This window comes from Oncorhynchus nerka, linkage group LG4 (genome assembly GCF_034236695.1).
Source record: "Oncorhynchus nerka isolate Pitt River linkage group LG4, Oner_Uvic_2.0, whole genome shotgun sequence".
In the NCBI taxonomy this organism is placed as follows: domain Eukaryota; kingdom Metazoa; phylum Chordata; class Actinopteri; order Salmoniformes; family Salmonidae; genus Oncorhynchus; species Oncorhynchus nerka.
Genome location: NC_088399.1, coordinates 99,826,080 through 99,838,579, shown reverse-complemented (window position 1 = coordinate 99,838,579; position 12,500 = coordinate 99,826,080). Strand labels below are relative to the sequence as shown.

The 12,500-nt window shown below is 44.9% G+C and overlaps 1 protein-coding gene across 1 annotated transcript in view; it reads right to left on the bottom strand.

The window, feature by feature from the left end:
* Positions 1-12,500, bottom strand: part of LOC115127591 (CUB and sushi domain-containing protein 2-like) — a 967,797-nt gene that overhangs the window by 451,060 nt on the left and 504,237 nt on the right. The window contains 1 exon segment of the mRNA XM_065018162.1: positions 6,287-6,408. Within this exon segment, the coding sequence (XP_064874234.1) occupies positions 6,287-6,408 (122 nt within the window).

Genomic DNA, 12,500 nt, shown 5'->3' with positions numbered 1-12,500 from the left:
ATTGGCCAACATGCCTCTACCATTCGTCCTATTGGCCAACGTGCCTCTACCATTCGTCCTATTGGCCAACGTGCCTCTACCATTCGTCCTATTGGCCAACGTGCCTCTACCATTCGTCCTATTGGCCAACGGGCCTCTACCATTCGTCCTATTGGCCAACGTGCCTCTACCATTCGTCCTATTGGCCAACGTGCCTCTACCATTCGTCCTATTGGCCAACGTGCCTCTACCATTCGTCCTATTGGCCAACGTGCCTCTACCATTCGTCCTATTGGCCAACGGGCCTCTACCATTCGTCCTATTGGCCAACGTGCCTCTACCATTCGTCCTATTGGCCAACGTGCCTCTACCATTCGTCCTATTGGCCAACGGGCCTCTACCATTCGTCCTATTGGCCAACGTGCCTCTACCATTCGTCCTATTGGCCAACGTGCCTCTACCATTCGTCCTATTGGCCAACGTGCCTCTACCATCCGTCCTATTGGCCAACGTGCCTCTACCATTTGTCCTATTGGCCAACGTGCCTCTACCATTCGTCCTATTGGCCAATGGGCAATAAACTGGAGAATAAACTGATTGAACTCCGATCAAGACGATCCTACAAACGGGACATTAAAAACTGTAATATCTTATTTTTTCACAGAGTCTTGGCTGAATGAATGTCATACAGCTGATTTAGTTCCATCGGTAAGATAGAATAGCTGCCTCAGGTAAGATAAAGGGCTGGTGGTCTGTGTCTATTTGTCAATAACAGCTGGTGCACCAAATCTAATATGAGCAAGGTTTTGCTCACCTGAGGTAGAGTATCTCATGATAAGCTGTAGACCACACAATTTACCAAGAGAGTTTTCATCTATATTTTTCATACAGCTGTCTATTTACCACCACAAACCGATGCTGGCATTAAGCCGCAGTCAATGATCTGTACAGGGACATAAGCAAACATGAACATGCTCATCCAGAGGTGGCGCTCCTAGTGGCCGGGGACTTTAATGCAGGGAAATTTGAATCTATTTTTCACCTAATTTCTACCAGCATGTCACATGATCAACCAGAGGGGATAACAACTCTAGACCACCTTTACTCCACACACAGAGATGCATACAAAGCTCTCACTCGCCCTCCATTTGACAAATCTGACCATAATTCTATCCTCCTTATTCCTGTTTACGAACAAAAAACTAAAGCTGGAAGTACAAGTGACTCGCTTAATATAGAAGGGGTCAGATGACGCAAATGCTAAACTAGACTGGAATATGTTTTTCGTGACTCATCCGATGGCATTGAGGAGTACATAACATCAATCAATTGCTTCATCAAGAAGTGAATTGATGACATTGTCTCCACAGTGTCTGTACGTACGCTGTCCCCCAACAGAAGCCATGGATTACAGGGAACATTTTCGGATGTGCTTGCAAACTATTATGGACTACAAAGGGTGAGCTAAATGACTTCTATGCACGCTTTGAGGCAACCAACACTGAAGAATGCATGAGAGCACCAGCTGTTCTGGATGACTGTGTGACCACGCCCGCCATAGCCGATGTGAGCAAGACCTCTACAAAGATAAACTTTCACAAAGCCACAGGGCCAGATGGATTACCAGGACGTGTATTCTGAGCATGTGCTGACCAACTGGCAAGTGTACTCACTCTACTCCCTGTCCCTGATCGAGTCTGTAATACCTGCCAGACTGCACCCCTAGCCACATCCTCAGAGCACGGACTGACCAGCTGGCTGAAGTGTTTACGGACATATTTAATCTCTCCCTGTCCTAGTCTGCTGACCCTACTTGCTTCACTATGTCCACCGTAGTCCCTGTTCCCATGGTAACATGCCTAAAAGACTACCGACCAGCAGACGCCTGTAGCCATGAAGTGCTTTGCAAGGCTAGAAGTGATTCACATCAACAGCATCATGCCAGAAACTGTAGACCCACGCACAATTTCATACCACCCAAAAAGATCCACAGATGATGCAATCTCTATTGCACTCCACACTGCCCTTTCGATGAGACAGCCTATAGGGAGGAGGTCAGAGACCTGGCCGTGTGGTGCCAGGACAACAACCTCTCCCTCAACATGATCAAGACAAAGGAGATGTTTGTGGACTACAGCAAAAGCAGGCCCTCATTCTCATTGATGAGGCTGTAGTAGAGCAGGTTGAGCAGATTGAGGGCTTGAAGTTTGTTGGTGTCCACATCACAAACAAACTATCACGGTCCAAACACACCAAGACAGTCGTGAAGAGGGCACAACAATGCCCAACAACTCAAAATATCTGGGTCCTCAGATCCACAAAAAGTTCCACAGCTGCGCCATTGAGAGCATCCTAACTGGTTGCATCACCACCTGGTATGGCAATTGCTCGGCCTCAAAGGGAGGCAGTACATCACTGGGGCAAAGCTTCCTGCCATCCAGGACCTCTATACCAGGTGGTGGTGTGTACAGCCCAGTACATCACTGGGGCAAAGCTTCCTGCCATCCAGGACCTCTATACCAGGTGGTGGTGTGTACAGCCCAGTACATCACTGGGGCAAAGCTTCCTGCCATCCAGGACCTCTATACCAGGTGGTGGTGTGTACAGCCCAGTACATCACTGGGGCCAAGCTTCCTGCCATCCAGGACCTCTATACCAGGTGGTGGTGTGTACAGCCCAGTACATCACTGGGGCAAAGCTTCCTGCCATCCAGGACCTCTATACCAGGCGGTGGTGTGTACAGCCCAGTACATCACTGGGGCAAAGCTTCCTGCCATCCAGGACCTCTATACCAGGTGGTGGTGTATACAGCCCAGTACATCACTGGGACCAAGCTTCCTGCCATCCAGGACCTCTATACCAGGGGGTGGTGTGTACAGCCCAGTGCATCACTGGGACCAAGCTTCCTGCCATCCAGGACCTCTATACCAGGTAGTGGTGTGTACAGCCCAGTACATCACTGGGGCAAAGCTTCCTGCCATCCGGGACCTCTATACAAGGCAGTGTCAGAAGAAGGCCCTAAAAAGTGCCAAAGACACGCGCCTGTGTGTGTGATGCACGTATGCACTTAATTTCACTTTACGTGTGTCTCCCACTCCTCACTGCTCTCTCCTCCCTACTCTGTCCCTCATATGGGGACAGATCTGTTTCAGCTCAGAGAAGGACATGTGTTAGCACTGTGGCCTTTGAACATCTCTGCCTCTTATCATATCCTCTTATTGATGTCTATACCTCTCCATGTCTATACCTCTCTGTGCTGTCTTCTTCCTCTCCACAGGTCATTCCCCTCTCTCTCTCTCTCTCTCTCTCTCTCTCTGATGACTTTACATCTATTGTTACGGATACAGGTATCCTGTCGGTGTGTGTATGTATCCTGTGTTCTTTTCTCTCCTTCTCCCCTCACAGGTGAAAATCATCACTCCCCAATCAGTCACCAATCAATCATCAATCAGAAGACACACCTCCTCCTGTTTCATACCCTATCACAGTTCCTTTCCCTTGGTTTAAAAACCCTGTCAGTTGTTTGTTCTGGAGCTCAATCTCTCTGTAAATGCCATATGTCTGTAGATCGCTGTGGTTCACCCTCTCCTACTATGTCTCTTTATGTATTGAGCTCTCTTTTGTTTGAGCACCTCCATATCCCTTTGTCCTCACCTGTGAGTATTGTTTTTGGTTATGGTGTTTGTTTGCTGGTGGGAAAAGGGGGAACTAAGACAAGTCGCCCATGGACATACACTACCCGTAGGTAGACTTTGTTAAATACACTAGTTAGAACTGGGTGGACCACCCACTGTATTTTTGGTTAGTTAGCTGTTGTTGAAATAGGCTAGTCTAGCTTAGGGGTGTTTTGGATGCTTATTGTTTCTTTCCTTGGGGCCAGCTCAGCCCCTTTTCCTGCTCCCCCCCCCCCCCCCCCCCCCATTACCGTGTGTTTTCTAATAAACCATGTGTTTGACGGTAATTTAGTTGTCTGTGGTTATTTCGTCCTCACTTTTTTACTTTTTCGATATTATAATTTGCATGAGTTATGTTACGGGTCTCGTTACCATCTCCCCTAGACTGTCGGGCCAAAAGGGATTCGTAACATCTACCCATCTCTAGCTGTCATTTCCAAACTCCTTTGCAGGGCATTGTACCAGCTCCTTTGCAGAGCATTGTACCAGCTCCTTTGCAGAGCATTGTACCAGCTCCTTTGCAGAGCATTGTACCAGCTCCTTTGCAGAGCATTGTACCAGCTCCTTTGCAGAGCATTGTACCAGCTCCTTTGCAGAGCACTGTACCAGCTCCTTTGCAGGGCATTGTACCAGCTCCTTTGCAGAGCATTGTACCAGCTCCTTTGCAGAGCATTGTACCAGCTCCTTTGCAGGGCATTGTACCAGCTCCTTTGCAGAGCATTGTACCAGCTCCTTTGCAGAGCATTGTACCAGCTCCTTTGCAGAGCATTGTACCAGCTCCTTTGCAGGGCATTGTACCAGCTCATTGTATCTGACTAGTCCACAAAAGAAGCTCTACAGCCACAGTGCTAGCTCTCTTTGTGTGTAACACAGCAACTTAAATGAAAGGTGGATCTGATCTGACAGAGTTTGGGCAAAGAATATACACTTAAAATGATGGTTTGGAAACGCATTACAGGTGGTGAGGGTAGGAAACAACCTGTTGATCCTCAACAACCTGGGCCCCACAAGGGTGAGTTCTCAGCCCTCTCCTGTACTCCCTGTTCACCTGTGACTGCACGCACGCCTCCAACTCAATCATCAAGTTTTCAGACGACACTACAGTGGTAGGCTTGATTACCAACGATGACGAGACGGCCTACAGGGAGGAGGTGAGGGCCCTCGGAGTGTGGTGTCAGGAAACTAACCTCACACTCAAAGTCAACAAAAGAAAGGAAATTATTGTGGACTTCAGGAAACAGCAGAGGGAGTGCCTCTCTATCCACATTGACGGGACAGAAGGTGGAAAGTTTTAAGTTCCTCTGCGTCACGGACAAACAAATGGTCCACCCACACAGACAGAGGCTGTGTCTTGTCACCATAAACACTTACAAACTTTTACAGATGCACAATCGACAGCATCCTGTTGGACTGTTGCCTGGTACTGCAACTGCTCTGCCCACAACCGTAAGGCTCTCCAGAGGATAGTGAGGTCTGCACAACACATTACCGGGGGCAAACTACCTGCCCTCCAGGACACCTACACCACCCGATGTCACAGGAAGGCCAAAAAGATCATTGAGGACAACAACCACCCGAGCCACTGCCTGTTCACCCTGCTATCATCCAGAAGGCGAGGTCAGTACAGGTGCATCAAAGCTGGGACCGAGAGACTGAAAAACAGCTTCTATCTCAAGGCCATCAGACTGTTAAACAGCCATCAATAACATTGAGTGAGTGGCTGCTGCCAACATACTGACTCAAATCTCTAGCCACTTTAATAATTAAAAGTTTGATTTAAAAAATGCCACGTTATATAATGTTTACATGCCCTACATTACTCATCTCATATGTATATACTGTACTCTATACCATCTACTGCATCTTGTTTCCATACCCTACATTACTCATCTCATATGCATATACTGTACTCTATACCATCTACTGCATCTTGTTTCCATACCCTACATTACTCATCTCATATGTATATACTGTACTCTATACCATCTACTGCATCTTGTTTCCATACCCTACATTACTCATCTCATATGCATATACTGTACTCTATACCATCTACTGTATCTTGTTTACATGCCCTACATTACTCATCTCATATGTATATACTGTACTCTATACCATCTACTGCATCTTGCCTATGCAGTTCTGCCATCGCTCATATTCTTAAACACACACAAGTGTGAATGAATAAGGAAACTGTTAGATTACTTGTTATGTATAACTGCACAGTCAGAACTAGAAACACAAGCATTTCGCTACACTCGCATTAACATCTGCTAACCATGTGTATGTGACCAATAAATACATTTGTGTGTGTGACCAATACAATGTTTTGTTTTCTAGCAGTAGCACAATTAGCATTTAGCTTACCATCAGAGAAGAAAACAAGTAGTGCATATTAGCATAGCATCACTAACTTTAAGTACTCCATTTTCAATGTATAATTTCCATATTAGCATGTCATAATGTCAGACGGTTGTAAATATTAACATAGCAAAGCAAGTAGTCACAAAATCACCAAGTAGCCAATATTAGCATGTCAGTTCTGTACATAGTACTGGATTAGCATATAGCATAGCAACATTAACACAACATTTTCAGTATTAGCATATAGCATTAGCAATGTGAGACCATACCTTGGTGGTGTCTGTAGCGGTGATGAACCAGGTGCAGTTAGCATTGTTGTCATACTGGACAGGGTAGTTTGGTGACGCGATGATACCGTTAGGGCCTCTCAGCTGACCACCACACATCGGAGCTGAAAGAGAAAATAACAGCACACTGTTAGGCTATTTACTTATCAATTGAACTGTGTGAATCAACTTCCACATCCTGTACAAATTAGTTTCAGGTATGTCTAATATGTTTACCTGTATATAATCTCATCATTTGACCCAAAGGGCATTGAAAAAGGTTCAAAGAGGACAGTTATTTAGCAAAAAAGCTGACAGAGGTAGACTTTGGCTCCAACACCATAACAGAACAGAGCTAAGCCAAACCAGGCCAACTAAACCCGGTCTTATCCTGTCTCGTCCTGTCTCATCTCGAACCCAACAGAACACAAGAGACTGGAGTGAAGCACTATGTCTGAAGTAGTGAATGCTGTTTGAGAAGGCAGGGATCAAGACTTAAAGAATGGATGGATCAGGTATAGAAGGCTGGGGATCAGGACATAAAGAATGGTTGGATAAGGTATAGAAGGCTGGGATCAGGACATGAAGAATGGATGGATCAGATATAGAAGGCTGGGATCAGGACATGAAGAATGGTTGGATAAGGTATAGAAGGCTGGGATCAGGACATGAAGAATGGATGGATCAGGTATAGAAGGCTGGGATCAGGACATGAAGAATGGATGGATCAGGTATAGAAGGCTGGGATCAGGACATGAATAATGGTTGGATAAGGTATAGAAGGCTGGGATCAGGACATAAAGAATGGATGGATCAGATATAGAAGGCTGGGATCAGGACATGAAGAATGGATGGATCAGGTATAGAAGGCTGGGATCAGGACATGAAGAATGGATGGATCAGATATAGAAGGCTGGGATCAGGACATGAAGAATGGTTGGATAAGGTATAGAAGGCTGGGATCAGGACATGAAGAATGGATGGATCAGATATAGAAGGCTGGGATTAGGACATGAAGAATGGATGGATCAGGTATAGAAGGCTGGGATCAGGACATGAATAATGGATGGATCAGGTATAGAAGGCTGGGATCAGGACATGAAGAATGGATGGATCAGGTATAGAAGGCTGGGATCAGGACATGAATAATGGTTGGATAAGGTATATAAGGCTGGGATCAGGACATAAAGAATGGATGGATCCGATATAGAAGGCTGGGATCAGGACATGAAGAATGGATGGATCAGGTATAGAAGGCTGGGATCAGGACATGAAGAATGGATGGATCAGGTATAGAAGGCTGGGATCAGGACATGAAGAATGGATGGATCAGGTATAGAAGGCTGGGATCAGGACATGAAGAATGGTTGGATAAGGTATAGAAGGCTGGGATCAGGACATAAAGAATGGATGGATCAGATATAGAAGGCTGGGATCAAGACTTAAAGAATGGTTGGATAAGGTATAGAAGGCTGGGGATCAGGACATAAAGAATGGTTGGATAAGGTATAGAAGGCTGGGATCAGGACATGAAGAATGATTGGATCAGATATAGAAGGATGGGATCAATACTTAAATAATGGATGGATCAGGTATAGAAGGCTGGGATCAGGACATAAATAATGGTTGGATAAGGTATAGAAGGCTGGGATCAGGACATAAAGAATGGTTGGATAAGGTATAGAAGGCTGGGATCAGGACATGAAGAATGGATGGATCAGGTATAGATGGCTGGGATCAATACTTAAATAATGGTTGGATAAGGTATAGAAGGCTGGGATCAGGACATAAATAATGATTGGATCAGATATAGAAGGCTGGGGATCAGGACATAAAGAATGGTTGGATAAGGTATAGAAGGCTGGGATCAGGACATGAAGAATGGATGGATCAGGTATAGAAGGCTGGGATCAGGACATGAATAATGGTTGGATAAGGTATAGAAGGCTGGGATCAGGACATAAAGAATGGATGGATCAGATATAGAAGGCTGGGATCAGGACATGAAGAATGGATGGATCAGGTATAGAAGGCTGGGATCAATACTTAAATAATGGTTGGATAAGGTATAGAAGGCTGGGATCAGGACATAAAGAATGGTTGGATAAGGTATAGAAGGCTGGGATCAGGACATAAATAATGATTGGATCAGATATAGAAGGCTGGGGATCAGGACATAAAGAATGGTTGGATAAGGTATAGAAGGCTGGGATCAGGACATAAAGAATGGTTGGATAAGGTATATAAGGCTGGGATCAGGACATAAAGAATGGTTGGATAAGGTATAGAAGGCTGGGATCAGGACATGAAGAATGGTTGGATAAGGTATAGAAGGCTGGGATCAGGACATGAAGAATGGTTGGATAAGGTATAGAAGGCTGGGATCAGGACATGAAGAATGGATGGATCACGTATAGAAGGCTGGGATCAGGACATAAAGAATGGATGGATCACATATAGAAGGCTGGGATCAGGACATGAAGAACGAATGGATAAGGTATAGAAGGCTGGGATCAGGACATGAGGGACGGCTGGATATTGTTCCTATAGCAGCAGTAGTTGTCTTTTCGAGGGCATTCGGACTTCTCTACTCTGTCCTTGTTCTCCCAGGTCACCGAAATGGACTTTAAACACCTCAAACTAAAGCAGGCCATGTCTAATGAAGGCCTGGGTGTCTGGGGGTAAATGAAGTTAGTTAAGAGGTCTAGACCCAGACTCTACTCTTAATCAGTTATGTCGGAAGTGGAGAGGTCCTTAGAGGAATGCCCCCCCCCCCCCCCCCAAATAAATGCCCCCCAACACCAGCCACATTAAATAATGGGTGGCGTTCATTTTAAAGTTTAAGGAAAATAATCAAGTAATTAACTTGAGTGGTCCTGACAGTGAGGGTGACCTTAATGAAATATAATACTGTGTAGGTGTGTTAACTGCAAAGTCCAATACACTATATTCCCCATTTCTGGTTAATAACGAGGTCCATAATGAGGTTGATTCTCTCCCCTGTTAATACGCCATCTGTATTGTGGCTCCAGTGCCGCTGGTCCTGCAATCACGATAATAAGGGCTCAGAGAGATAGCGTTCAGTCCCAAAATGCACCCTATTCCACATGTAGTGCACTACTTTTTGGCTCTGGTCACACTATATAGGGAAGAAGGATCCATTTGGAATGTATCATAGAAGACATGCAGACGGCCCTGAGCATTACTACAGTACTGTGGATATAGAAAGCTGAGCATTACTACAGTACTGTGGATATAGAAGGCTGAGCATTACTACAGTACTGTGGATATAGAAGACTGAGCATTACTACAGTACTGTGGATATAGAAGGATGAGCATTACTACAGTACTGTGGATATAGAAGGCTGAACACTACTATAGTACTGTGGATATAGAAGGCTGAGCATTACTACAGCACTGTGGATATAGAAGGCTGAGCACTACTACAGTACTGTGGATATAGAAGGCTGAGCACTACTACAGTACTGTGGATATAGAAGGCTGAGCATTACTACAGTACTGTGGATATAGAAGGCTGAGCATTACTACAGTACTGTGGATATAGAAGGATGAGCATTACTACAGCACTGTGGATATAGAAGGCCGAGCACCACTACAGTACTGTGGATATAGAAGGCTGAGCATTACTACAGTACTGTGGATATAGAAGGCTGAGCATTACTACAGTACTGTGGATATAGAAGGCTGATTATTACTACAGTACTGTGGATATAGAAGGCTGAGCATTACTACAGTACTGTGGATATAGAAGGCTGAGCATTACTACAGTACTGTGGATATAGAAGGCTGAGCATTACTACAGTACTGTGGATATAGAAGGCTGAGCATTACTACAGTACTGTGGATATAGAAGGCTGAGCATTACTACAGTACTGTGGATATAGAAGGCAGAGCATTACTACAGTACTGTGGATATAGAAGGCTGAACATTACTACAGTACTGTGGATATAGAAGGCTGAGCATTTCTACAGTACTGTGGATATAGAAGGCTGAGCATTACTACAGTACTGTGGATATAGAAGGCTGAGCATTACTACAGTACTGTGGATATAGAAGGCTGAGCATTACTACAGTACTGTGGATATAGAAGGCTGAGCATTACTACAGTACTGTGGATATAGAAGGCTGAGCATTACTACAGTACTGTGGATATAGAAGGCTGAGCATTACTACAGTACTGTGGATATAGGAGGCTGAGCATTACTACAGTACTGTGGATATAGAAGGCTGAGCACCACTACAGTACTGTGGATATAGAAGGCCGAGCATTACTACAGTACTGTGGATATAGAAGGCTGAGCATTACTACAGCACTGTGGATATAGAAGGCTGAGCATTACTACAGTACTGTGGATATAGAAGGCTGAGCATTACTACAGTACTGTGGATATAGAAGGCTTAGCATTACTACAGTACTGTGGATATAGAAGGCCGAGCATAACTACAGTACTGTGGATATAGAAGGCTGAGCATTACTACAGTACTGTGTATATAGAAGGCTGAGCATTACTACAGTACTGTGGATATAGAAGGCTGAACATTACTACAGTACTGTAGATATAGAAGACTGAGCACCACTACAGTACTGTGGATATAGAAGGCCGAGCACCACTACAGTACTGTGGATATAGAAGGCTGAGCATTACTACAGTTCTGTGGATATAGAAGGCTGAGCATTACTACAGTACTGTGGATATAGAAGGCCGAGCATTACTACAGTACTGTGGATATAGAAGGCTGAGCATTACTACAGTACTGTGGATATAGAAGGCTGAGCATTACTACAGTACTGTGGATATAGAAGGCTGAGCATCACGACAGTATTGCAGTAGCATTTCAGAGGAACATCCAGATTTGATTTAATCTGACAATGAAAAGCTCTTTTTTCTAGTTGGGACCTGTAGTTATCTGGTAGAGTTTTCATGGTCTGCGACACATATGGCAAACTTCCCCCTATAGACCCTAGTCGAAAGAAGCACTACGTAGGTGGCTACTTCCGCTTCCCTGATCCGGCTCTCGACGTCGCCGGTCTACTAACCAATGATCCTGGCAATCATCATTCTGCACACCGTCTCCCCATCACACCATCTCCTCATCATTATGCACACCATCTCCCCATCACACCATCTCCCCATCATTATGAACACCATCTCCCCATCATTATGAACACCATCTCCCCATCATTATGAACACCATCTCCCCATCATTATGAACACCATCTCCCCATCATTCTGAACACCATCTCCCCATCATTATGAACACCATCTCCCCATCATTATGCACACCATCTCCCCATCATTATGAACACCATCTCCCCATCATTATGAACACCATCTCCTCATCATTATAAACACCATCTCCCCATCATTATGAACACCATCTCCCCATCATTCTGAACACCATCTCCCCATCATTATGAACACCATCTCCCCATCATTATGAACACCATCTCCCCATCATTATGAACACCATCTCCTCATCATTATGAACACCATCTCCCCATCATTATGAACACCATCTCCCCATCATTATGAACACCATCTCCTCATCATTATGAACACCATCTCCCCATCATTATGAACACCATCTCCCCATCATTCTGAACACCATCTCCCCATCATTATGAACACCATCTCCCCATCATTATGAACACCATCTCCCCATCATTATGCACACCATCTCCCCATCACACCATCTCCCCATCATTATGAACACCATCTCCCCATCATTATGAACACCATCTCCCCATCATTATGAACACCATCTCCCCATCACACCATCTCCCCATCATTATGAACACCATCTCCCCATCATTATGAACACCATCTCCCCATCACACCATCTCCCCATCATTATGAACACCATCTCTCCATCATTATGAACACCATCTCCCCATCATTATGAACACCATCTCCCCATCATTATGAACACCATCTCCCCATCATTATGAACACCATCTCCCCATCATTATGAACACCATCTCCCCATCACACCATCTCCCCATCATTATGAACACCATCTCCCCATCATTATGAACACCATCTCCCCATCATTATGAACACCATCTCCCCATCACACCATCTTCCCATCATTATGAACACCATCTCCCCATCACACCATCTCCCCATCATTATGAACACCATCTCCCCATCACACCATCTCCCCATCATTATGAACACCATCTCCCCATCATTA